The 27,697-nt window shown below is 43.0% G+C and overlaps 1 protein-coding gene across 1 annotated transcript in view; it reads right to left on the reverse strand.

Annotated features, from left to right (window-relative positions):
• The window catches only part of MST1R (macrophage stimulating 1 receptor), a 60,572-nt gene that overhangs the window by 14,082 nt on the left and 18,793 nt on the right, over positions 1-27,697 (reverse strand). The window contains exons 3-15 of the mRNA XM_063121068.1: positions 21,698-21,886; positions 20,334-20,459; positions 18,968-19,138; positions 16,850-17,028; positions 13,509-13,683; positions 10,887-11,032; positions 8,876-9,034; positions 8,155-8,248; positions 5,973-6,200; positions 4,350-4,496; positions 2,223-2,379; positions 1,883-1,975; positions 1,198-1,398 (exon numbers count right to left, since the gene is read on the reverse strand). Of these exons, the coding sequence (XP_062977138.1) occupies positions 1,198-1,398; positions 1,883-1,975; positions 2,223-2,379; positions 4,350-4,496; positions 5,973-6,200; positions 8,155-8,248; positions 8,876-9,034; positions 10,887-11,032; positions 13,509-13,683; positions 16,850-17,028; positions 18,968-19,138; positions 20,334-20,459; positions 21,698-21,886 (2,065 nt within the window). The remainder of the gene's footprint in view (positions 1-1,197; positions 1,399-1,882; positions 1,976-2,222; positions 2,380-4,349; positions 4,497-5,972; positions 6,201-8,154; positions 8,249-8,875; positions 9,035-10,886; positions 11,033-13,508; positions 13,684-16,849; positions 17,029-18,967; positions 19,139-20,333; positions 20,460-21,697; positions 21,887-27,697) is intronic.

Here is a 27,697-nt window from a genome sequence, read left to right on the forward strand (position 1 = left end):
ATAATGTTGTAGACATCAGTGGACTGGTTCAGACAACACGCTAAACCATGCTGCTTAAGCAGCATGGTTTAGCGTGTTGTCTGAACCAGGCCATTGTGTTCCAATCCCTCTCTCTGAAAGCACCCTAGGTAGCCTTTGGAAGTTACCATCTTTTGACCCCAATCTCAGAAGACTACAACACTGCCTTCAGCATCTCAGAGAAGAGCAGGATAAACATCATTCACTTACCTACCTACCTACCTACCTACCTACACACACACACACACACACACACACACACAAACACCCACACAGAACCAAAAAATGTAAACTTTAGATTCAGCACATTCTGAGGCTTCTAGGCCCAAAAATATATTTGTGTGAATATATTCTGAGGCCTTGCTGCCCAGTTCTTCTTATGGGAAAGTTTCAGCACTGAGCAAGATATTGCCTACTTTTCAGGAATAGCGTTCTTATTCATTGCCTAGCTTTCCCCCCAAGTTGCATTCAAATGCTACTTATTCAGTGGAATGTGAATAGGTAGACTTCCCACATTTCTTCATTGCTTTTCTGGCGAAGCAGGGAATGGTACACTACAGTGAGAAGAGCTACCACTTGCACTTAGGATTTGGTGAGAAATTTGTTTCAATCTGGTTTTGACCAGAATTTGTCCAATTTGCACCTCCTAGAACCCAACACAATCTACATTCCGAAGCCTACAGGGGGTTGGACTCGATGGCCTTATAGGACCCTTCCAACTCTACTATTCTATGATTCTGTGATTCTACTGAGCTTGCAGTGTGATTTGAAAAACACCGAAAATGCATATATTTGAAAAATCCACACAATTGATGCATACATTTGGTAAATGCACATGAAAATACGCACTAATTTTCATGCAGAAAAGCCCACAAAGCTTGTAATCCAGTATGGACATGAGTCAGAACAAGCTTTGAGGTGGAAACTGGAGAAACTCGACAAACTTGAGTTTTGCTGATTCACACATCCCTACTTGTACTATCTAACGGGACCAACAAAGCTCATATACCAAAGAACAGGAAAACAGCTAAAGCAGGCGAGACAAACCACTAACCCTCATGGAAACACTTGGCAGAGAGGGAATGACACTCTTTTTAAGCACACATTACAAAATGTATTTGGTAACAAGGCTTTGTATACTGTGGCTAACAGACACAGCATAACCTCAACAGTGCTCACCTTTGCCAATGATCTGATCATGTTGCATAATCAGCTGCTCTTCTGGGATCAGAACATCCTTCACCTCTTCCAAGAGCTGCGGCCGGAAATTTTTAATGGAGTAAGAAGGCACCCGCATGAAGGGCACGGCAGAACCATCACTGCTACCTGTGTAAGAGGCGCTTCCAAAACGCACTCCAGAAGCGTCACTGTTTGGAGTCCCTGCCCAGGCAATGCCATCAAGGAATGGGAGAGAAGACATTGAAGTTAGATGGGTGTCAGTAAAATCCAGTCATTATTCATCTTGCATCTCTTGTCACTGGGTCTTTTCTGAGTCTCTGACAAGATCATGTCCTCATATTTTAATGGAATACCACAGCTCCCTCCCAAACAAAGCAACCAAAGGAATGAGGACAAAATGGCAAACACTGGACCATGAAAGTGTTAGATGCTTCAGCATGGCATTTTTTGCTTATAGAAACATTTAGAGTCAAGTGCTCCAGGTGTGGAAAAGGTGACAGGAATCTTGGCATCAACCTGAGACACCAAAACTGCCACTGACTAAGGAAGCTGCCCATGCTGAGGGTATCCCATGCTAGATAGTCCACACTGATGGTTAGCACATTTGTGATGTTTGGCTCATAGGCTTCTACCCCAGCTTCTCCTAAACACGAATGTTTACTATAATTTCTTTATTCAGCCTTACCAGCAGCACCCATATAGCCAGTATTGGAGGGAAGGAGAGGAATGCTTGTGATGCCCCTGTTGAAGCTCGAAAGCCTTTCTAAGGTCTCAGTTCCTGCAGAAACAAGATGAAACCACCCTACTAAGTAGCATTCAGATGGTTTCTGGCCTAATTTCATTTGCTCAGCTGCCACCCTCCCCCACAACCATACCCACCTTGTGAGCCCAATTACTAAGACAGATTTTTTTATATGCCAATTCTCTGATGAGGCTTCATAGTTACATGCAAATCAGCACTAACATTTAAAATAAGTGGAGAAACGCGGTTGAACAAACACTGTTACTCCAAGTCTTGTGGTTACCTGACTTCTTCTTCCGCTGCATATATTTCATCAGCAGAAACGTCAAGAGGCAGAGGAACAGGGTGGCTACAATGGTCCCCAAGATAACAGCGACAGGGGAGAAGGAGGAGGTCACAGCCACAAAGCCCAGGTCTGTGCAGTTTCCATTCACACAAATCTAAAAGGAGGAAAGGACACGTGGGAAGCAGGTTATCAGCCATGCCAGAGCAATGACATCCAATCAGCAAGGGCCAGCAAAGAGCCACAGGCTTTGAATAGCAGGATTATCGTGTTAATAAACCAAACTAGCACACGCATGCTCCTGGTGCTGCAGGAAAGAGGTTGCCAGCTGGACAACGAGGGAGCAGCTCAAATATTCAAGGCTGTCTAGAAACTTGGAGGGTGATTGGGTGGACTGCACTAACAACCCCAATGCTTTTGGCCAAGAATTCCATGTAAGGATACAGTTGGAAGTATGACATGGCTGTGGTGGTGACAAGTTGGAAGGATGCTGCTGGAATCCATTTGTTTGGTTCATTTCCTACCAGCAGGAGAATAATGGTAGCAGTTGCAGGGAGAGAATAGGATGGAGAGATCAGGAGAAGGGGCAGGCAGGGGCTCTATCTTTGCACAGGATCCCTTAATACTAGACAGGCATAAAGAGAGCATCTTTGCTCAGTTTGTGGTGCTCCTGGAAGATGAGTCCAATGCACACCAGGGACATGACATTTCATGGGATGTGGTGGTGGTGGGGAACAGTTTAGCAGCAGGATATGTATCAGGGAGTGTTTATCCCTTGAAGAGAAAAGCAGCTGGAGGGCAAGTTGCTGATTTTGAGTGGACAAACAGCTAGAAGGGTTCCTCCTTCCCACAACTTGAAGGCACCCTCAGCTGCTTTACAAACTGAGCAAAGATGCTCAGTAAAAGCCAGGAACGGAGGGTGGGGTGGGGGAGACAGAGAGGCAGAACTACCACAGAACTACACATAAGGTATAATTCCATCCACAGAATCTACAGAAGGAGAGGGGACAGACCCTCCTTCAGCAGTTAACGCCACATGTTCCTGGTTCCTTCTTTAGGCAGGGTTTGATATGCTCTGCACAAAAACAATCAAGCAAAATAAATAAATAAAAGCAATTCTAAACTCTGAAATGGGCAGTCAGATGAATAAGGAGAATGCACATGCATTCCAGAGCTGACCTGTAGCAATGTCTCTGTGAGCAGGAAACACCACACTGGCAGAGACTACTGATTCACGGAAAGCCTTTGGAGTAAAACTGGGTGTGTGCTTGCAAATTGTGCCATGTGGGTAGAGAAGTGACGTAAGGACGGGTGCTGGAAGTGTTTTTCAGCATCTGCTGGAAGTTCAGAAACACCAGAATGCTGGAATTGATTATCCACCTCCAAGTGCATTGTTTAGGCCGCTACGGAGATTTTCAGTGTTTCCTCTTCACTCGCCCCCATCCTCACCCACATGCCTTAGACTGTTGTGGATACACAGATGGAAGTCAGGAAAGGGCTATTAAGGGCCCTGGTGAATTCCAGAGTGGAAAAACAGTTTCTTAGTGATAAATTAGTCTAAGGATCACACCAAAGGAAGCCAGGAATATTGCCCAATCTTCTGTTATAAAAATGTATTTTTGGCTTGTCTGGTTTGGAAGCAGCAGACATTTCTTTTAAAACTTTTCTCAGAACTCGAGTCTGTTCAAAAGTTGCTAAAAGGGTCAGGCGTTATTGCGGTGCTCACCAAATTCACCCAAGATGACGTGGGATGAAACCTCCACATGACTGAAGTGAATTTTCCTTCATGCTGTGTCACCCTTAGCTGTTCCCTTCACATCTTATTAAACATATAGTGTGAAATTCCCTCTAAATCTAAAAACAAGTGGAAGTAAGTGGGCAGAAATTAGCCAGAATGAGAACTCGCACGTGGATAGCATGTGGCATTCCAGGGTGTCCAGGATCTCTACACCTAGGAGGAGAGAACCTGACCGATGACCAAAGGGGATGGGAGGAAAAAAGAGGGAGAAACAGGACTGGAGGGGCTAGGCTGGAGCAGGCAACAAGGCACAAAGGGGAAAACAGGCTGGACAAGAAACGGAGAAATGCATGTCACGATATTAAAGTTGCAGAGAACTCTGGCTATACCTGTGTTCGCAAACCAGTGGGGGGGATGTTCAGGTGCTTGGGGATTTGACAGGTCACCTCATTCTTCAGCACATTGGGGTGGCAATCTGTGCCACCTACAGTCATGGAGATTGTCATGCAACGTGCCAGAGCATTCAGCCCTTTATGCTATACAAATACAAAGGGGGGAAAACATAATTACCCGATTAAGGGAAAAGATGATTCTCATCCTACTCCCAATGTTTTTGATAGGGCTTATGCCCAATCCCACCATATGTCCTACACACCCCTGTTCTGAACTCACATGTGCATTTGTCTATCTGAAGGAAATTCTCTGCCTGCTAAGTTCTGATAGTACTTTAGCATCCCTGTCATTAGGGCCCATCTACTTGCTCTAGAGGTGAAGAGGTTTTTCACCAGAAATATTTCCCATTAGTATCCAACACATGGACTATCTACAGCCCTTTACAAGACCCGCCCCCATTTTATTAAATGGGACTCTCTCCAAAATATACCATTTTCTTGCTGCCAATTCATATGCTAATTATTAGCTCTGATGTGAGTGAATATCAACTTATTTATTTATTTATTTATTACATTTTATACCGCCCAATAGGCGAAGCTCTCTGGGCAGTTCACAAACATTAAAACCATGAAAAGCTTAAAAACAACCAACAATTTAAAAAACATGAATACAAAATACAATATAAAAAGCACAACCAGGATTAAAACCACACAGCAAAAATTGATATAGGTTAAAATATAGAATTAAAACAGCAAAGTTTAAATTTAAGTTAAATTAAGTGTTAAAATGCTGAGAAAATAAAAAGGTCTTCAGCTGGCAACGAAAGGAGTACACTGTAGGTGCCAAGCGAACCTCTCTGGAGAGCTCATTCCACAGCGGGGTGCCACAGCAGAGAAAGCCCTCCTCCTAGTAGCCACCTGCCTCACTTCCTTTGGCAGGGGCTGGCAGAGAAGGACCCCTGTAGATGATCTTAAGGTCCAGGCAGGCTCATATGGGAGGAGGCGTTCCTTCAAATGAAAGACTTATGAAAGACTATACAGATGTGAGCAGAGCAATACTGGAGATGCTTATAGTTACAGAAGATGTAAGAGCAACTTCTGTGAGTAGAGATTTCTAGGTTACCAGAATACTGCCCTCCACACACACCTTTCAGAAATTACTGCTATGTCTTCCACCCCATCTGCGCTTTTAGCAGTTTTATTTTGCTGTCAGTTTTACGTCCTGCATTATTTTTATCCTTTGCTACTAGTTTTATCTTAGTATTATCATGTTCTGTTTTTATCCATATTTATTGTTTGTATTTTATGTTCTTAATTTACCTGTCTACCACCCAGAGAGCTCCAGGTTTTGGGTGGTCTAAAATACAGTAAATAAAAAATAGCAGTGCAATCCTATGCATGTTTACTCAAGTACATGCTGCTGTGTTTATAGGAGCTTACTCTCAGGTAAGTGGGCACAGAACTGCAGCCTACGCTTTTCTGATGGGACACTGCTCATCTGAATACACTACTCATATAAACAGATGTTCTCACACATCACTACTAGCTATTATCTTCCCAGTTTGCAATCCTCTCCCCAAAAGTGGCCTGGAAGCTGTAGAAGAGAACCCCATTACATACGCGGACTTTAATCTCGTCCTCTCCTTGATTGAGGGTGTATAATTTGCCTTCATGATCAAGGGGGTAAATCACGGGCGTTGGATAGTAGCGGATGTGAAACGCCTTGTGCCCTAGAGCTCCATCCATCAAGATGCTCATGTTCCCCTGAACACTTTCCGCCTTGTTTTCAATCGAGTAGTCAGGACTTGGACATACAAGCCTCTCTGCAGACTCTGGCTTTTCGCATACCTGAAGGAATCACAGCAGAGGCATTTGAATCAAGAAACAGCTTAGCTTCAGTCGGCTTGGTTTCATCAGTCTGATCCCTGCTGAAATGCCAAGTACAGTTTATGTGTCCACAAGATTAACCTTGTTTCAAATTAAATGGGAAAGACTGCAAGAATGCTGTAAGAATGAAATTCAGGGGTTGGGGGATATGGATTACTGTGGAATTCATGAACACAAAATTATTATAGATTAATTATTCATTTGGTAGTAATAATAATTCTTTCTGTAATATTTTCTTTTGTCTGTTTTGTGCCTACCGCAAATCAAATTCATTTGCTTCCTTGACACTACTACTTAACCATACAGGCAGGGTAGATTGATTTAAATGACAGCAATTTAAATCATAATTTAAATCAGCACAGGGCGAAATAGATTTAAATGATTGACTTAAATCAAATTTCCCACCGATACTTCATATATTTCCTAAAATATGTTGTAAATCTAAAACCTTGCATCTCCAACCAGATCCTGATCACCTCTCAGTATTAAATCTAGTGTCATCTCTCCTCTTGCCACCTGTACAACTGACTAATGTAAGGCACAAACATTTGGCATATTAATACATTTTACCACTTTGTTATGACCTGAATCCTGGAATCTAGGCACACTAACTGGGGGCGGGCGGGCAAATATCAGCCAGCTTTTAGCCTAATATATAATGTTAAAAAGGCAGTGTAGTTTCACTGTACTCATGTGCCCCCCAAAAAGATAAGATCAAGTTAATGATACAAAAATTGACTTTCTGAAAAATCACAACAGAAATTATTTCCAGACTTCATGATTGCCAAGGTAAGTCTAAAAACGAGGGCCCTGTCCATCAAAGTTTTTTAAAAGCCAAACCATGGACTAGATTTCTAGTGCACAGAAAACTGGATTTCTAAACCTGCACAGCATTGTATAACTTATCACAGTTCTTGGTCTTTTTTTCTCCCTCTCCCTAACTGAAAGGATTTATAATTTATCGCCGAAAGGCATGACAAAAATTATCGAGGAAATAAATTCTTCCCATGCAGAGTGATGTTAATTGTTGGACAGACTGTTCAGAATTCACACACTTTTGATTATTTTGATGAGGTCAAACTTTTACAATGAGCAGAATCAAAAGTAAGCTAATTTGAAGCAAAAGGGATTATAGAAATTGCTAGGAAGAATAAAAATAAAGACCAAGAAAGTATTTGAAATAAGAGGGGGAAAGAGAAGGAAAAACAAAAATTATGCAAAATCTCCAAGAAAAACACTGCAGTCCCTAAAGGAATAGTCCCTAATACATAGTCCCTAAAGGAAATGTTCAGACGGAGGATAAAACCAAGCACAATCTACACACCACAGCTAGGTGCCCCTCTATGTTCATGTTCTCACACAAACTAAAGAAAATGGCTTTAAGTAGCCTGTATAGACTATTTAAGGATCATCTTACTCTTTCACACATGCTGAGAGATTGACACAGAGAAGCAGGGAGATACTGTTTTGAACAAACTTTGCTATTGCACATCCAGTTACGGAGCTGAGTGATTTGCATCTCTTCACATTTTTAAGCCCTAATGGTGTGGGAGATTAGAACGCCTGAACAGGGCTTTGGAGACAGCTTTTCCCCTTATGTACAATTACGATTTCTTACATCCACAGAGAACGCCCTCTTCATCAGTCTATTTCTGGGCCACATCTCTACAACAAGGGCATGTAAGAAGATCTTCTAACTTGTTGTCCTATATTAGTGGAATTCACTTCCCCAAGAAATGTGGGAATGGCTAAGAGGGAGGAATTTCCTGAAGTACTACGAGTCCTTTTCGTTTGGACTGTCTTTTGGCCATTGGCATTACAACGGTATATAGTCCTGTCAGTGTGATACAGCATTCTACAATCTTAAGAAGCACAGTTTAAGAAGTCCCACTCTATCCTCTGTGGGACTACTCACGTTAACGTTGGACTGCTTTCTGGCAGACTCAAATTGTACCTTCACATTATAGACCGAATCCAAATTGGTGCCATTGATGAATATATTTGAGCCCCTGCAAAAAATGAGAAGTCTGTGAAATAAAGGCAAAGATTTCTTTTGCATACCAAAAGATCCTGTAGGTGTACGGTGGTAACGTCTGTGGACCTGGCCAGTAAAGCATACAAAATTGGTAACAGTTCCTAATGCTACAAACATCCAGACCTAAGTAGGACAGTCAAAAGCTACCACATCACTAATATTTAATCTGAAATCCAAATCCAAATCTAAATTTAGACCAGCAGATTAATCTGAAATCCTATACACATTTACCTGGCAACAAGTCCCACTGAACTCAATGGAACTTATGTCTGAGTAGACACATGTAGGATAGAACTTAGTTCTCATTAGTTTGGTTAAATGAGACACCTACATACGATCCTATACATACATCTTTATGTATGTATAGGGAGCTTTGGCTATTGGGCGGTATAAAAATGCAAAATAAATAAATAAAATATAATAAAAGAAGTTAGGCTTACTCTCAGGTAAATGTGTAAAGGATTGTAGCCTAAATGGCTCAGAATCCTAGAAACTTCACTTAATGAATAGCATGCTGCATCATAGCAAGACTAGAATAGGGGGTGCAATGAAACGTAACACACATATTGGAATTAGGATGTGGCTGAAAAACCAGACTCACGCATAGCTGCAGTTGGGCGAGATGTAATATATTTGAGGATCTTTTCGATACTGGAAGTGTGGAGAAAGAAACGGCTCCTCATCTATTACCACAACCACAGAAGCCGTGGTCACACTGTTCGCAGGAGGAGTGGTACAAATGATGGCTTCCTCCCTCTGGCTGGGAAAAGAAAGGAAAGAGCATGACAGGAGCTCTCTGCAGCCATTCACCGTTTAGCCCCCTGCTCCACATTTTCAACCTTTGGGTAGATCCAGTCCTTTGGAGAAAGGGTTCCTACAATTTCATTACATTTATGTACTTTGCCCATCAACATGCTTTTGTCCTTCACCATGCTGGAGGATGTTCCATGCAATTTACTGTGTTGGCTCACTCTGAAAGATGTGAGGACTCATAGCCAGGGATGGCGGTCCTGACATGGCTGATGCGGCATGGTGCGATGAAAGCAACACTAAAGTAGGAACAGAGATGGACCCTATTTACTGGGATGATGAGGGAGCTGTCTTCACGTCGTCTTTGCCTGGGGTGGCTCCAAATCCACGCTGTGTCCGTTAGATGATGCAGCTGCAGATTCGAAGCCACCCTGGGGCAAAGAGGCAAAGATGAGTGGCTGAAAATTCAGGGACTCACCCCAACTTTTCGAACCAGAGGTCGGTCAGCCTGGCTCTTCCTCCAGTCTGTCCTTGCTTGAAACCACTCCAGGGGCATTCCCAGGCAGAAGGCAAGTCCTATTGGTTGCTAGAAGCTGTAGGAGGGGAAGGGAGCGAGCCAAATGGCCGCTGGAAAGCCTGTGCTGCTTCCCCTCCTACAACTTGCCACCACTGTGCACCAGGGATAGCGCGGGGTTTGGCGGTGGAGCGGCGTCATGAAGACAGCCCCAAGGTCTCTCTCGCCTCCCCTGCACATGACCTTCGTACCTTTGACACTATTTAGTCTGGGAAGCACTTCTAGAGAGACAAAGTGATAAAATCATCCAGCCCTCTGGGGGTCCCAATCTCGCCTTCTGGGGCTCCCTAGAATGGCAACACCTCCACCCACTAGGCCCCATCCCCTTTCCCCAACCATCCATCCTTTGACCGTTTCTCAGCTTTTGTGCAGTTTTCTTCCCCATTCTAAAAGGTTGAAATTCCTCTCCTAAGGGCTAAATTAGTAGCACCAGGAGCTTTCAGCTAAAATACGTGGGCATTTTTGACTTGCTGCTTTTGCCTTTAGCTCCACCCACCACGGGAATGCAGCCCGCAAAAGCTTCTCCTCAGTGGAATTTGGCCCTCAGGCTCAAAGAGGTTCAGCATCTCTGTCCTAGGCAGCCCTTGTTTCTTCTGAGGAACCTGTAAAACGAGTGGGTTCAAGTTGGGCCATCCCTTCCCTACAGGCAGAAGCTGTTTGATAAGAAGCGTAGCTGCTGTGATCTTCCCCATACAGCTCTGCTTAAGAGCAGGGGTGGGTAACTTGTGGTCCTCCAGATGTTTTGGTCTACAACTCCCTCAAAACACTACTCAGCTCACTTCCTTTTACTTGCTGTGACTCACTAGGAAAGTATGAGAAATGTGGGAGCAGCCAACCACAGTTTTGCATACAAAAGAACACGAGGGGGAGGGAGTTTGTTGCGTCATCAGATGCCAGGATATTTTTGGTATCTTAAAAACTGTCTGACTGCATGCAATTTATGTACTGGGCAAATACCGCTCGATAATATGGTTGACTGTTCCTAGTGATAATACCACCAGAGCTAGAGAGCAGAGGATCCCGCTCACTTCTAATATGCTTGCCACGAGCTGGCCTAACTAATGTCTGTGATAGATACATTTGCTTCATATTGGTACTACGCCGCTAGGAAATCAAACAGATTCAACATCTTCAATTTACACTACTCAGAAGGGTGTAAAGCATGAATCAATCCATTTTCTAAAACTGTCTTGATTCAGATCATAGCTCTAGCCTTTATAGCAGGCCTTGAACCCACCTCCCAACCTGGCAAGCTAATCCCATGGCGAAGGTTCTAGGTTTGCCATACCTTTCCTCTCTGACCAAGGGGCAATCAAGGCCATTAACCATCACTTTCCTTGTGCCTCCCACCAGAAGGTTTTGTCCTCGGATAAAGATCTCTGTTCCTCCAGCCAGCGGCCCATATGCAGGGTGGATGGAAGTTATCTTTGGCAGCTGTTGAGAACAAACGTTTAACTCACTGATATTAAAGCAAGGACAAGAGACAATAAATTTAACATGCAAGACAGCTTGATGTAAAATATTAGAACGAATTGTAATTATAAAAACAGCAAACAAGACTGGACGTTGCAAGGTTTCCTTCTGGATATGTATCTGCTTGGAATGGCAAACTATTATTATTTGTATCTCCCACAGCGATGTACAGTAAAATTCAATAAAATCTAGTTAATAATTACTAGTGAATCCTAACATGTTTCAGGAACGTGGTCTTTATGGCTCCGAAACTTTCTTCTCACCTTTGCATTCTGGGAAGGTAACCATTTGAGAGTGTAGCTGTTCAATAGAAAATTGAGAACTGTGAGACAAGTCAAATCTGAAATGATCTCATGTTCCCCATTTTGCTCCAGGATTGTTGTGCAATCCCAAGTATGCTTTAATCATTACAGGCAACAGTTTCCATTGCATATTTCTTAAAACACTGATTCCAAAGTTGATTTGAAGGAACAGAAGCACATGGAAATGTAAGCATTGATTAGACATTTGCCTCACTGAAGTACTCCTACATTCCACACCTATGTAACATCTCAGAAATGAGGGTGAGATAAGAGACCTGTGTACTGGTCTGTTTTGTCTGTACTAGTCTTGTTAATCCAGCTAAGAGTTCTCCAGCCTGGAGATAGTCTTGCTACATTAGGGGACTTAAAAGACTCAAACTCTCACCCAATTCTAAACAGTGCAAACCCCCAAAATCCGTTTTTTAATTAAATTATTCAAATTTTGATACATTTCCAGAAGCCAACTAAAGTTGCATTAGCTCTTCTGTTTGATCCTAGTTTCCAACCTGGGTTTACAGAGCAAGCACAAATCATAGTTTGGAATTCTGGATGAAACAGCAAACTATGATTCACCTCAAAACAAGGAAAGGAAGGTAGGAATCGTGCATGAAGAGGAAGTGCATGAATATGAGGCTCCTTCATGTGCAGAGCTAAACCATGGGTTGGCATCACATCTGAACCAAGTGTGCATTATCTGTTACATTAGCTTTCTTTAGCATTCTGAACACAAAACAAAGTAATGATTTTGACCCTGTAGTAAGTTAGCCTAAAAGCTGAATACACCAGAGAAATGCACACTTCTCAATATGGAAGCATGCGGCTGGACAGAAAGCGGAGCTGCATGTGTGCTGTTGAGAAAATGAACAGCCTATGTACAAAGAGTATCAGTGGATACTCTTGCCGTAGCAAGATCATCGGAAACTGCCTCGTACAGAGTCAGACTATTGGTCCATCCAGCCTAGCGTTGTCTACTCTGGTTGGCAGAGATCTCCAAGAGTTCAGACAAAGGTCTTTCTGAGATTCATTAAGCAAAAATGCCAGGATTGATCCTGGGAGTGTATGAATGCAGAGCACGCACTATGCAGTTCAGCTGCAGCCCCCACAACACAGGATTCAAATTCAGCTAATATCAAATTCAGCTGATAAAGACTGGAAATGTTGATTTCTTCTGCACTACAGGAGAGTAACTGATGGTCCTACAGATGTCACTGGACTTCAGTTCCCATCATCCCTAGTCAACATAGCCAATGCTTACAGGCTGTACTGAGGGAGAGGAGAGAAGTATGGCCAGCCATACTTTGTTGAAAACCTCCCTCATAAAGACTCCTCCTCCCTCAACTATCACAGCCAGTGGTGATCCCAGCACGCTGTTCAGAGGGAGATAACAGGGGGAAGTAGGAGCATTCCACTAGTCCAGCTGAAAGGTTTGATTTCCCCCCTCCCACCCCTTCCTTCTTCCTTGTGCGCTGGGTCTTTTTCGATTGTAAACTTGCAGGTAGGCAGGGCTGTCTCAAGGTATTTTGGCACCCCAGGCAAGGTGCAATTTTCCTCCTCTCCCAAATGCTACCACTATTAGTTCCTGAACAGCATCAAATGGGTTCTTGAGGCCTCTAATTGCTCACACACTGGGAAAATATTGTGATTCAAAATGGCATACAGCTATAGCCTGGACTGGCCAATGCAGTGCTTTCCTTTACTGCATGCCATTACCTCTGCTGCTGCCGCCTGCCTGGGGGTTGCTTGGCACCCTGGATCTCTTGGCTCCCTAGGTGACCATCCATTTTGTGTCTCTTTAGAAACAACCTTGTGGGCAGGGACCACCTGTTTAACAGATTACATGTGAGCCACTCCAAGAGGCTTTCTTTTTTGGCTGAGGAGCAGGATAAAAATATTTTAAATAAATAGTGAATCCCCAGCCAGAATGGCCCATGATTTGGCATGATAGGAGTTGCAGCCCAGCAACACCTGGAGAGTCACAGGTCCCCCCTTTGCTCTACCCCTGCCCGCTCCCCCAGAGGACCAGAATATTTATCCTTGGCTTTCAGCAGGTCTATCTGGTAATCTCTGTTTACCTGTGAAGAAGGGCCATGGGGAAGCATGATGGTGCTGAAATGGTGGGAGGGAAATCAACTCACCATAAACTCAAAACCCTTGAGGACTGAGGAGCCACTGATATAAAACGGGGTTGCTTTCTTCTCTAAAATGGTGACATTAACCTCTTGAAGCTTCAGCATTTTCTCTTCCCCCTTTGGTGTCAAAGTGCAAACAAGGACTTCAGCAAAATCCTTATAGTGTGGCACTTGAGTGTACCTAAAAGACAGAGGGGTGATAAAAGGGTGGCAGAAATACACATGTGTCAAAGGATAAGAAGAAGAAAAAACTAGTTATGATTGGCTTAACACATCCTTATGGCTCTTCAGCACCAATACATTATTTTCCCTTCTAAATAGTTTACTTGTACTCTGAACTAGCTAGGAGAAATAATAGAAAGTTCATCTAACTCCATTCCCAGAAGGACTCGAGCAGAAAGATTGGTTATTGTGGAAAGTAACACAGAAGATTAAAGCCCTAGGAGGCAACCTACATGATAAGATTCAAAACATTTTGTCAGCTGAAAAACTGATATGAAATGTTATTTATTTGTTACATTTCAATCTTACTCTGACCTCCGAGGAAACCAGAATGGTATTCATGCAGTACCCAAGAAGATTCCCTTGAAGCAAATGCAAAGACCCAGAATGGTTAGCATTAAAAATGGAATGACATCAGGCCCCTTTAAGTAGGATGTTATTTATTATTATTATTATTATTATTATTATTATTATTATTATTTATTTATTTATTTATATAGCACCATCAATGTACATGGTGCTGTACAGAGTAAAACAGTAAATAGCAAGACCCTGCCGCATAGGCTTACATTCTAATAAAATCATAATAAAACAATAAGGAGGAGAAGAGAATGCAAACAGTCACAGGGTAGGGTAAACAGGCACTGGGTAGGGTAAAACTAACAGTATAAAGTCAGAACATGTTGCTAACATTTAGCAAGAAATGGATTTTACCAGCAAGGTTCTTGGATGCTCATCTGAAGACAGTGGGGAGAACTCCAGGAGGGGGTACTTCTGGAAAACATCCCACTGAGGCCTGGCCCCCAAGTGCATTGTCAGTGTTGCCATTGCCCCCTTTTCCACTGAGGCACGGAGGATCCCTCTTCCTCTGTGGGGGCTGTGGTGGTGGACCTTTTTCAGCCCAGACCTAGCAAGGATTCCCAGTTTGGAAATAATCTGGACCTAGTGGATCATTTCTATATTGAAATGAAGTAGTTCACCCATCCCTAGCCTTTTAGACCAATTGGTGGTCCAGTTTTAAATATGGAAAACAGACCAGGCTACAGCAAGGCATGGCAAGTGTGAACCCTGTTATTCATTCCTGTACACATCTGCTTTCCCCCTTGTACAATCTTTAGGAGACATCTATTTATCCTAAGGTGATATGCTCTCTCCCACGCACATTCAAGATATTTCTTTGTCCTAAGGTGAAATATGGTCACACCCATATATTTAGTCCTTTTCAAAGAAAAAGGCTGCCAGTCATGCCCAGTTGTTGGTCATCCTAGATCAAAGTTCACGAGGATGACTGCCTGTCTGGCAAGGTCATGGAGGCAAAACTCTAGCAAGTCTTTGTGTGATTAGGGAACGGTAGAAGCTGTTGCTTCATTTCCGCTCTGGGACAGCTGCCAATGTGTAAACTGTGACACACAGATATGTCTCCTGTCCTGATTTCAACATAACAAGTGTAAGGCTACTTCTGCACTGCATTGTGATGCCTATGATATCATCTCAGGCCCTCACACAGGCAGAAATGTTTATCGGAAGGAACTCTAGGCAGAAATGTTTATCGGAAGGAACCCTAGATAATTCCATATTCTGACCATAAACTCCAAAATCTGTGTCTGTGTCTATAAATGAATTAAAATGAACAAATCTGCACTAGTGAATTAAATATGAATACTCCACAAGGTACATAACTACACAATCTGTGTATTCATCTTTCTCCTTTTTGCAGAATATAGATTCCACACACACACCACACACCAGGGTCTGGAAAAGAAGGGGCAAATCAAACTGTAAGAGAAAAGAGACACAAACTTGGAACTACATAGGTAGCACTGTGCTAAGTGAAGGGGACCCACTCCTACACTGTTGAACCACTAGAAATGTTTTTGAAATGCATTTAGAAACCCAGGATTCTGTTGAAATGTTGGATAGCACATTAGACATCATATTCTACCTTCTGAAGTACACTCGTGTAAATCTTGAGAGCTCTAGATAAGTACGTTTTAAATAAACAACAATGCTTCATTTACAATTCTTGACTAATGGTGCATGGAAAATATAACAGACCATATAAAATCCATTTAAGCTGAGTGCCACAAAAGCTCTAGAGATGAAAGGGAAGAAACTTTGCATCAAAGCATCCACACCCCTACATGACACTCTCCTCCCAGTTCCTACAGCTGTCACTTGGTTGGCCCCACTTTCCCTCATGGAAACAGGAGAAACTGAACCGCTGCTGGCTTTATGTTCTTTAGTGAAAGACAGCAGTCTCTGACAGCACAGTCTGAGGCAAGAGGAAGGAGCATCCTTCCTCTAATTTCCCCCATATAGCTCATCAGCTGTGACCTGAATGCCCCTCCCCTGCCACACAGATGCCATATGGGGGCATGAAGAGAGCACACTGCTGTTGTCAGTGAGTTCTTCTGAACTTTAATCTAAAAGTTCTTCAACATCATTGGCACATCACTGGTGCATGTCAATGTCAAGTGCTGAAGGACAAGGTCATTCCTTAAGAGCGCTCATGGAGGAGACTGGGACAAGCTATACAAATGTAATAAATAATAATATTAAATAACAATAATAAAGCTACCCCCACTCTCCTCCTGTTCCTCATGCATGAAGGAATTCTCTTCAACCTTGCATTCCAACCTGGAATGTGAAACCCCTGGAAAAGAGGGAATAATATTTCACCTTGGACGTTATAGTTCATGCCATGTATAGTTCGCCTTTTTTGAAGGCTCGGGGCAGTTTTCAACCTAAAAACATAATTTTCTCTGAAATTAAAACAGAATAATGTTTGATCTAATTATAACACAATTGAAGTCCCCACCTTTCTGCTGATCTACCAAACACCCCAAAGCTAACCGAAACAGACAGGCCTTACAAGTCTTCCCAAAGATGCTCAGGCTTTAACTCTGATGCATCTCCAAGGGAAGGAGTTCCACAACTGAGGAAGAGCCACTAAAAAATCCTTTCTGCTTATACTGCATGCATATATGCACGGAGAAAATTAACAGAAAGCACGCATGCGCATGCATGAAATTAAACGTCAGATGAAGGAGTGAGAAAGTGAGCTGGGGAGAAGGAAGGGGGACATGAAGAGGGTTTGGCTACATTCCTTAACTTTCAAAAGTTACCTGTTTGCCAGGCTCTCTTCAAACAGCACAGTGCAATTCGTCTGCCCCACTGTAACCGAGTAGTCTCTAGGGTTCACAAGTGTGCCCTCAGTGCCAGAGAAATAAGGACGCGACTGAAACCCCATGCCGCAGAGAGTCACTTTAGTACTGCCATTTAGTGTTGCATTTCTGGGGTGAAACTGTGAAAGCAGAAGAGATGCCACATGTTACATAACCAGTCAACAGCAGAGATTGATTAGCCCTCACATCCAGTGCTCTATCAGTGAATACCAATAATACTTTCTCCAGGCCTTCTCTCTGGTTGCTGCAAAATGCCTTGGGCTACGATGGGGATCATCTGGGGGAAAGATGCCAAATGACTTGCTTAGGGTACACTCTTATTAGTACAAAAGGAAGGAGAGTTCAACTGGTAGCAAGTAAAAGGTGAGTACAGGCTGTATCGTGAACAATAACTGGCGGTTGAATCAAGGCTGCCACAGTTTAAATAGCAACAAACCATTGTGCAAAGGGGTTGTTGACCAGCCAGGGTACAAAGACTGAACAACAGTACTGCCCGCTCACCCCTGCAAAAGCGCCTTCTTTGTTGCGTGTGTAAACATTCAACACTACCTGGCTTTACGCTCTACAACAAACCTGTGACAAAAGTCAGGCTGAGAGAAATGACTGGCCTGAGGCCACCCAGTAAGTTTAAATGATGAGCAGGGATATGATCTGTTGCCCACCTTACAATCAGTGCAGCCATTAGTGCACTGTTTGACTTGAATTTAATACAGGGAACCTACCTATATAAATGAAAAAGCAACGTTTACAAACCAGGGAACATTTAAGTTTGAACCCAAGGGTCTCTGTTTAATCATTCTTTCATCAATTATTTTTCTAGGTTAAAAATGTGCTAGGGAAAAGTGACGTAGACGTTTAAATGGTTGGACGTATTCCTTTACCAAGGCGGCCCTATGCCTCTTTTCCAAGTTAAGCGTAATTTGGTCTAAGCTTCTCGTGATTAGAGTGAGTTATATGAGGGTGAAAGTTAACTTCATTGCAAAGTTTGGTTTGCTAAATATTAACTCATGTTAATGTAAATTAGGGCCAGTGGCGGAGACGAACAAAGGCTGCAGAGAGACTGCTTTGACTTTCCCTACGCTGTGGCTGCCTCCACATAGTAAATAATTACCTTGGAACTACTCTCCAAGGGTATCAGGAAGACTTTTTAGGCAATCACAATGTTGCAAATCCCAGGTAAGCCACTGAACACTAGGAGTTTGCTGGGTGGAGGGCAGCCCCTAAGAGGAGCAATTTTTAGGGGTCTCCACATAGGAGCTATTTCACATGCACGAGCCCCCACCAGCTGCAAACAAAGGGGAAGACTAATACAAAGAGTCCAGGAGGAGCACCCTATTATAGCTGAAAACTTTCAATCCACTTGTGTTCATGGCCATTTCCTGTGTAAGGGAGATATGGCCAGCCATTCCAAAAAAAAAAACCACCCCAAACAAACCAGAATAGTGTGAATGTACTATAGTAAGATAGAATTAAGTTGCATTAGGCTTGTGAATTTTTCTATCTCATGTTTAGAAGAAGAACACCCACTCCCTAGAAAAGATACAGGAGAATACAATGCCAAACTATGTAATGCCAAAGCCACACTTTCAGGAAAAAGAAAAACTTGAAGGGAAAAATTAAACAACCCTCACAGAACAAAGGTAAAGGCAAATATTTCCACAAATTCAACCATCCCCCCTGCCCCCCAGCTCCAAATCCAATAAATTGCCTCAATGAAGAGAATATCTTAAGTGCTCAATTTAGAAATACCTATTAAGGAAGAAGTTAAGAGAGAGAAAACAAACACCATGGGAAAGAAAACTAACGCAACATTGTGCAGTTCCAAATGAAAAACATGTATCAGAAAACACAGGCATTATGAGTCCCAGGATGCCAAGTGTGCTTCTGGCTTTATGGTACATGTCTGGCAAACAGAAATATTAAAACAGACATTTAAGAAGAAAAATGGATTAGATAGCCCCAGAGCACTGTGGCTCGGTTAGCATGGCTGTAGTGAGCACTAGCTACCATATCAATTCACTATTAGCCAATCTCATACATAAGGAGATGGTTGCATACATTAGTGAGCATAGGGGGGCAGCTCTCTTGGTCCCATGTTTCCTTGCATTCTTCCCGACGGGTACATGAATCTCCACACCAGCCACATTCCATAAAACGCTCTGCCTTCAGGCAACGGAGGCATGTCAGGAAATGGTGACAGCCTGGACCAGTCTGGTTCACCTGAAACACCTGCAAGAGGGACAGACGGAGAATATCAGGGCAAATGTCAAAGGGACTGACAGCCTTTCTAACAGCAGGTACAGTGGCTCACTCACCAATCTATTTATTTTACTGTAAGTATTTTATACCATCCTTCAACCATCTTCCCACAGTGGTCTACAACAGAAACCAAGAAGGTATCCTCATAGAAACTCTCATCAGTGGGGTGGCCTTACTTGTCTATCTGCCACGCTTCTTGCTTGTAGCTCGAATCAAGAGACTAGAGAGACAAAAGAAGCGGGCCTATAATATTTCTGGTCATAGTAAACAGCCGTCCCTGGGTCCTCATAGCGGTTTCACAACTGCCTGCCCAGAAACATGCTTTTTCTAGTAAAGCTAAAATGACTGGATGAATGAGTTGGCAGCAGAAAATGCCAAAATTCTACCTGAAATCCAATGGGCCTGACCTGTTGATTTGATGAAATCATTGAGTCCCAGACCAAAAAAAGTTAGGAAGGCAGCCATACAACTATCAGAAGAACACGAAACAGTGAAATGTCCCGTTAGAAGCCCAAATTTTTCAATTAAAGTTCAACATCCTAGGAGAGGTAATTAATGGCTAGAGATGAGCAGGTTTAAAGGATTCCCATACAAAAAAACCCACAAACTCCTCTGGCTGAAGGAGTCAATTGGATTTTTGCTACCTGCGATGCAAAGGTGGGAGACAGCTGCTCTGTGGACATAGCAAAGAAGTCCTTTATAATAATGATCCTACTAAAGGCCAAATAAAAAATGCAATTCCCAAGGGAATTGTATATCTTCAGAACACAGGCGGTGGATTGAATGTTTAATGCTCTTATACCACACATGTGCTCTGCTTGTGGAAATCTAGCATGTCAGGAAGAAGAATTCATGCTTAGCCTTCTCTTTGATGTACTAGTTTCCTGCAAGTAGGGGGGGGGGAAATTCTGCAAGTAGGACAACTTATCTTGTGTGCATTCCTCGCTAGTGCTGAAAACCTCTACTACTAAATTTTGCTGAGCATATACAATTGGGTCTGAGGTACTGGATCACAGGCTGGAGCAGCCCCAACTTCCTGTTCCAATGTAGAATCACAGCACCTTTGCAATAACCCTCCTCTCTCCCACAAATAAAGGGATCACTAATCCTTCCTTTGAACTCTCAACCCAAGTACAGTAAAGTTTAGGAGTCCCATATTACTCACCTTAGTTCCCGAGACAAACAATAAAGAGTCGTGCAGCTGGCTGACGTCCCGCAGCACTGGCAATCTCTCCCCCAGGGAGAAGTTGGCCACTCTGATTGTGTAGACTCTGGATCCTTGAAGCACCACCTAGGAAGGAACAGATGCACAAAACACCCCTCAGCAGCTATCTGCAATGGAGCAGGAAGGGTTGCATGAACCTCCTCAATAAGTTGATAAAACACAGCGGTCTGCCGATTAAAAGCAAGGGAGTTGTAATGCCACATTTCCCCAATCATCTCTGGGCACCGTTAAGAATCATGAGAGAGTGACGCAGATGCATGTCACCTTTGATTTGGACAGCAGGGATCCGAGTTCATCATCCCCATCAACCACAAGTGCACTCGCCAACGATCCCATTATAACCTGGAATAACTTCAACAGCGATGAATCCTTGCAGATCATCTCCTCTTATAAACTCAATTACTTTTTGACTGGTTTAACCACTGTGGCTGCCCACAAGGAAATCTGGGGATTATAATTTTGTGACTATGCCAAGCATTCCCTATCTGAGATCCCTAGCCCCCTCAGAATTGAAAGGGATTCTTATAAGAAAATAATAAATACATAAATAAGCCTGTTTACATTTGTAATGTAAACATTTCCTTACATTTAATGGATTGGTTTTCAGCCATATGGCTTTAAAAGTATCAGATGGACAGACAGACATTAGTCATGTTTTGTGGCTCAGTGGTAGAGCACATGTTTTGCATGCAGAAGGCCCTATGTTCAATCCCCAGCATCTCCAGGTAGGGCTGGAAAAATTCCTACCTGAAACCCTGGAGAGCTGCTGCTGGGCTAGATGGACCAATGGTATGACTCGGTATAAGAACATAAGAAGAGCCCTGGTAGATCAGACCGAGGGTCCATCTAGTCCAGCACCCTGTTCGCACAGTGGCCAACCAGCTGTTGGCCAGGAACCCATTAGTAGAAAATGAGTACAACATCACCCTCCCACCCATGTTCCCCAACAACCATTGTATATAGGCTTACTGTCTCTGATACAGGAGGCAGCACATCAGGACTAGTAGCCATTGATACCCTTCTCCACCAGGAATTTAGCCAACCCCCTTTTAAAGCCATCCAAATTGGTGGCCATCACAACATCTTGTGAACGTGAATTCCATAGTTTAACTATGTGCTGTGTGAAGAAGTGCTTCCTTTTATTTGTCCTGAATCTCCCACCAATCAGCTTCTATGTTCCTAGACATTTAAACGCAAAAAGACATGTAAACATTGGTGGTAGCTCACAGCAACAAAAGATTCACTTTATTAGAAACACATTGTAATAGATATAGCACAGAGCTGCAACTCTGTATTTCACTGACCTGCAAAATACGTCCTTCTGATGTGCCTAGGTGAGCCACAGTCACCTCACCTATTACAGTTACAAAGATGGAGGTCAGCAGCACATCAGACATACGTCCATTGAAGAGGTCTACCCTGTAGCCATCTGTGGTGATATAGGTAGGCTTCTTGAAACAAGTGGTATGCACCAATGAGACTGAAAGGTTTATCTGGCATGACAAAGAACAGAAGTTGTTTAAGGCCCTGGGGACTTGAGTAGGGTGACTACAACTGGTGAAATTCCTCTTCTGCATCTCTAAAAGGTGCAGGAACCCTGTCCTTTTCATATTTATCCACCCAAGCCAAACTGCAGGCTTTGGTGGCAGGACACATGCACCTTGCACACTGTCCTACACTGCCAGGACAGCTCTTAGGCAGTGGGAGTTTCCTATCCTGCTTTCTGCTATGCTGCAGTGCCATCCGTTGAATGTCCAGGGGCAACACTAAGACTTTGTCAGCCTAACCATACCACTACAAGCCTGGTTGGCCCTATACAGGCATTGCTTCAGCCTTGGTTTCTCAGTCTGAGCAACTTGTCCATGAGAGACGGCAAAAAAAAAGACTCCTGCCCTCCTGCTGTTGAAGCCTGGAGATTTGATTGAACGGTTGGGTGAAAATCCCACAGTCAAAAGAAGAAGACTCCCATATTGTATTAAACATCATCATCTTCCTTTAGATCTTTGGATCATTGTTTGCCTTCTCTGGAACCTGACCATTGGACATATCTGGATCACAGTTTGCTTGTGTCTCTGTGGGGCCCTGACACTGAGCTAGCAAATGTAGCAAGGTTAAGTTCAAAAATCTGGTCAACTCCCACTTACTCACCTTCTTTCTCAGCCGCCAAGGCCAAGAAGTGTAAAACACAGATTTCGACAGTTTCACCCTTGTCTTCTGCTGGAGCCATGAGGGGCAAAAGCTGATGCGTTGCTTTAGATTCAAGAAAGTGTAACTATATCTCCTTTATTCCATTACCCAGCAGCCAATATATTCCTCAACCGTCCTCTACTGAACTACTTAACTAATTCTATTATATTCTAAATCACATCAGAAACCTTGCGTGTATTATAAATGCAACACTCACTGCCTGAACCAATTAACATCTGCATTATTTGTGGGGGCTAAATTATCGTAATTTAAGCTCACAGAAATTAGCCACATGCACAAAACATTTTTGGTGATAGAACAGTCCTATCATGGAAACTCCCTCGTTGAGTGTATTGTCACTTGCTATCCTGTTGGAAGGGTCAAGAAGTGTGACTTGTGATCCCCAGGGACATTTTCATCCACTATATGCAGCTTAGTTCATGCACAAATGCTGATCTTCCCACTTGTTCCTGAATTTGTATCATGCAAGCAACCAAATGCAGAGTAGACAGCACACTTTAATCACAGTCAGGGCCTGCAAAGTTCTAAGCAGCACCTGTGGTTGCTACAGAGGAGATCAGCCAGTTACTGCAAATACAGTAAAATTATGCAAGGTACTGTTGTGAAATAGAAAAGACATCTGGGGTTTAAATTAGCTCAACACCAGATTAATGAAACACAGAGGTTGGGATCAAAACAAAGGACTATATAACCAATGCAATAACAGAAAAAGGAAGAGATTCAGTCCAGAGGGAGAGGGAGAGAGAGAGAGACAGAGAGAGAGATTAGGTGTAACTGAAGTAACTATCATGGAATGTACATCTAGCCCAAGGGTGACCATATGGAAAGGAGGAAAGGGCTCCTGTATCTTTAACAGTTGTATAGAAAAGGAAATTTTAGCAGTTGTTATTTGTATGCATGCAACACCTGGTGAAATTCCCTCTTCATCACAACAGTTAACACTGCAGGAGCTCTGCCTTCTTTTGTAGCTGGTTAACAGGGCAGGGTGCCTGCAGCTTTAACCGTTATGATGAAGAGGGGATTTCACCAGGGTCCCCATATATACACATGACACCTGCTGAAATTCCCTTTTCTGTACAACTATTCGAGATACAGGAGCCCTGTCCGCCTTTCCATATGGTCACCCTATTTAAAAGAAGAGGTCAAATGGGATATTGTGCAATGTAACTGAAAAATAGAACTTACAGTATATCACACAAAGGCCCTAATTCAGAAGTAACAGGAACTTAAGGTTTCCTGCCATGTGAACAAGCTGTGGCAAATTCCAGGCTTGCACATCTCCCCACACCTCCTTCTCTTACATGCCCACAAAGAGGAGATTGGGAGCATCTGCTTCCGTTTTTAAGCAAAGCACATTTCCATGCAGCATCCAAACTTGGAGAAGTGTGATTTAAGAACTGCCAGAATCTGAAACTACAGTTTGATTTTGGGTTGTCCTCAGTAACCATAATTGAAACAAACCACAATTCCTGGAGTTCAGAGATCATGAGGACCTGTGGCTTGTTAAAAATCAAAATCAAAAGCTTCCAGTCTCCTTTTCTTTGTTGTGAAGAAGAAAACAGGAGTGGGAAGTGCATGAGCCCAAGGCTTACCACAGCTCATTAACCATAGTTTTCTGTTATGCCTGAACCAGGCCAAAGACTCAATATGCAGATAGACATGCATTCATTGACTGACTCTGCAAAAAGATCTTTAATCTGAAGGAACTACTAATCAGCAATCTGTTTCCCTCCATAATGGGATCAAAAACAGGATTCTGCACATCTGGATTTGTTTATTTTTACACTCATAATACAGCTGGGTTTTTTACAAAAGCAAAGAAGAAACAAAACTTCTCCTAGCTGTTCACACAAAAACAGAATACAGTACATTAAGGCATTCATTTGATGGAAGAATGCAGTTTCAGGAGGAAATTCTCACACTATTCCTTACTTCAAGAATTGCTCTTGCACTGAATCTAAATTAACACCTCACCCTGAAGCAATCATGTTAAAATCACACACAACTGTGTGAATAATCTAACATTCTAACAAGGTAGCCTTGGGGTATAATTATGGGATGAAGTGGTTTGTGAAAACCTCTATTTGAGTGAATGGGCTTCTCAGAGAGCAGTAAGTAATGTCTTTTTTGCCAAGTGTAAGCTGCTCCGAGAGCCTTTTTTGGCTGAGGAGCGGGGTATAAGTATGATAAATAAATAAATAAATAAAATAAGTATTCTCGGCTAGAGATCATTCCACATAAGCACTCTCCAATCCAGCTCCCATGGCCCCTTGTGGGGAAGCTCTACCACTTAAACCAGTTACAGTTTGTCATGTAGACTTTATTCAGCTGCTGCTGACTCAGGGCCCCACCTTTCTTTCTAGTTTCTGGAATGTACCTACTGTGGGAATTCCTTTTAATGCATTTCACGCCCACTTCCAAACCTTTCCACTGCTGCCTGCTATCAGATACTGAGTTAGAAGCTGACTAGGTGAAACCAATAAATCAAAGTAGGATCCAGAAATCTCTCCTTTTCTACCAACCGTTGAAAACATACAGGTGAGCAGACTTGTGCTCACTTGTCCTGACTGGAAAATAAATAAGTAGCAAATATGATGCAGGAGAAAGTGTCCCTCAGCTCTACGAATATTGGTGGCAGCAGGACTCCAGAAAGGAGTGAAAGAAGAAAACCTGCCTGGATGGTGATTTAGAGGAAAGGAGCAAGAGACCAAGGAAGTATTCCCCCCCTCAAAAAAATATCCCAGTTCCAAATGGTTAGGGTACCACTTGAGCATCACTCGGCCTACATATAACATGTTGCAACATGAGGAGTAAGTACTGCAGTTATAACAATGAATGTCAGGAGAAAGGAATGGAGAAGGGCAGGGATCAGATATCATACTGGAATCCCCCCCGCCCCCCCCCCCCCCGGAATAATCCTGACTACTCTCTGCTATCATTTAACCAGAAACACATGCCACCACTTCCCTAAATGTAACACTTGCTATATCTTAATCTGTTAGCTGGTTAATGCACATCCCGCCTACCCACCCATTCCCTAGGCCCTGTGTGAGATTTTTTTCCATCTCCTTCCTGTTGGCTTTGTCTGCTTGCCTTGTATCCACCCTGCAGCACACAACTCATCTTATCCTTAAAGTCCAATTTTTAAGGTGTTGGGGGGTGGGAGAGGTAAGGAAGATGCTTTTCCAACTAACTGATGATTCTATCGCTCTATTTTGTACCTTCAAGCAAATGGTTATTTTTAACATGTGAAATTCCCTTATGTGCTTTTTTGCACTACAACAGTATACTTTCAGTGAGCCTTCTTCTAGTTTTGCCTGTTTGATGGTTCAGCTGCTGAGTTTTACTGTTTTATTGTCGGCTTGTTATTTTACAAGTTTGCATTTTATTATTTGTATTGTTTATTGCAAGTTTCCTGCCATACACTTCAGTGTAGAAAGGCAGAAAGGATAAAACACAATTTGAGAAATATATAAATAAATATGTCAGTGAGACTTTCAGTATAACTCACGATTTCTGTCCAGGGTTGTTAGAACCAATTTAGTTTCCATCAGTGTATATGTGAAGTTAGAATTGTGCATGTTCTAATGTGCATTACTTTGCACTTGTTTATCCTGAATCTCATTTGCCATTTTGTTGCCCACTCCCACAGTTTGGAAGATGCATTTTGAGCCCTTTATCATCTGCTTTGGATTTCCATGTCCAGATAAGAGAGCTTCAGCTATGGGGCAGTATATAAATGTAATAAACAAATAAATAAATCTTGCAAAATTGGCTACCTCACTAGATTTATGAATCAATCCATAGGGAATTCCCAGTGCTTATTTCCCTCCATTGTGAAATCTGACAATTTACTGCTATTTATTTAAAACATTTACCTCAGAAAACCTTCTTTAGAATCATTTCCTGCCTTCTTAGCCATTTTGGGCTTGTCACCCACCACTTTACTGAGGCTTCTGCTTCCGGATTCTTTGTGAGATTAAGATAGGCTCCTTCACACATGTTTTTTTCTGGGGTTTTCCCTCTTCCATTACAAAATCACTGGTGATGCGGAATTGTGCAAATACACATGGGTTTCACACTGCCATTCATAGATATTCCTCGTTAGAAAAACAATAACATTAAAATGGTTAATGTTAACGGTAGCCCGAAAGGAGCTAGCAGCCTTCGCCTTCGCTGCCACCACCTTCCCAGAGGCTCCATGGCACTCAGAATCTGTAGGGAAGGTCACTAGAAACCTGGTCCAATATCTCTGGACTTAGCGCTGACCTAAGTTGCAAGAAACTAGCAGCATGCGCAAATGAAGTAGAAGGAATGTATTGATAAGTAAGGGTAGGGCAAATGGGAAGAACTACAAGTACAACTCCCATACAAGCATGTATAGCATAAAAACCCAGTAACCTTACAAATAATACAACCTAGCTGAACTACTTATTCCCAAGTAGGGCTCTGCTGTCGCCACCTCCACACACACAATGAGGCGGGACAAGGCAAAAACCAGGGGGAAGCCCTTTATTTTATACCCTCCAACTCCCCATTCCAACCTCAGCTCCCTCCTCCCCATGGCGCAGCCCAGATGCCTGGTTTCACACCTTCCCAGCTGCAAAAATCCTCCTTCCTGCCAGCCGTGGTGGTTTATGGCCTTGAGACTGATACGGGTGCTCCTCCCTGGCACCAAGGCCTTTCCATCTTGGCCACCTCCCTTCCCCGGGTGTCCTGTTATAAATCTGCAGGCTAGTGCCCTTCCTGGTTTAAAATAACATGCATTAAAAGTGTCATGCTAAAACTATCCCAACTACTTAACCCATACACATCACTACTCAGTGCAGTCTGTCTGATCTCCTTCACAGTGTAAAGTAGTGGGCTTCATCTGGTCCAGACCCGAGACCCACCTTGGACTCCCAACCTGCAACATGGGACCCACCATTTCACAATTTCCCAACATGGTGGCAACAGCTTTGCCGTGACCCATCTGGACTGATCTTGCAACCCACTTTCAGGTCACGACTCACCAGTTGAAGACCACTGGTATAAAGCACCTGCAAATTACCATGAGTGAGGAATCATGAGTACACAATAAATGTCTTGTGTTAGTT

The sequence above is a fragment of the Elgaria multicarinata genome, chromosome 3, assembly GCF_023053635.1.
Source record: "Elgaria multicarinata webbii isolate HBS135686 ecotype San Diego chromosome 3, rElgMul1.1.pri, whole genome shotgun sequence".
Classification (NCBI taxonomy): domain Eukaryota; kingdom Metazoa; phylum Chordata; class Lepidosauria; order Squamata; family Anguidae; genus Elgaria; species Elgaria multicarinata.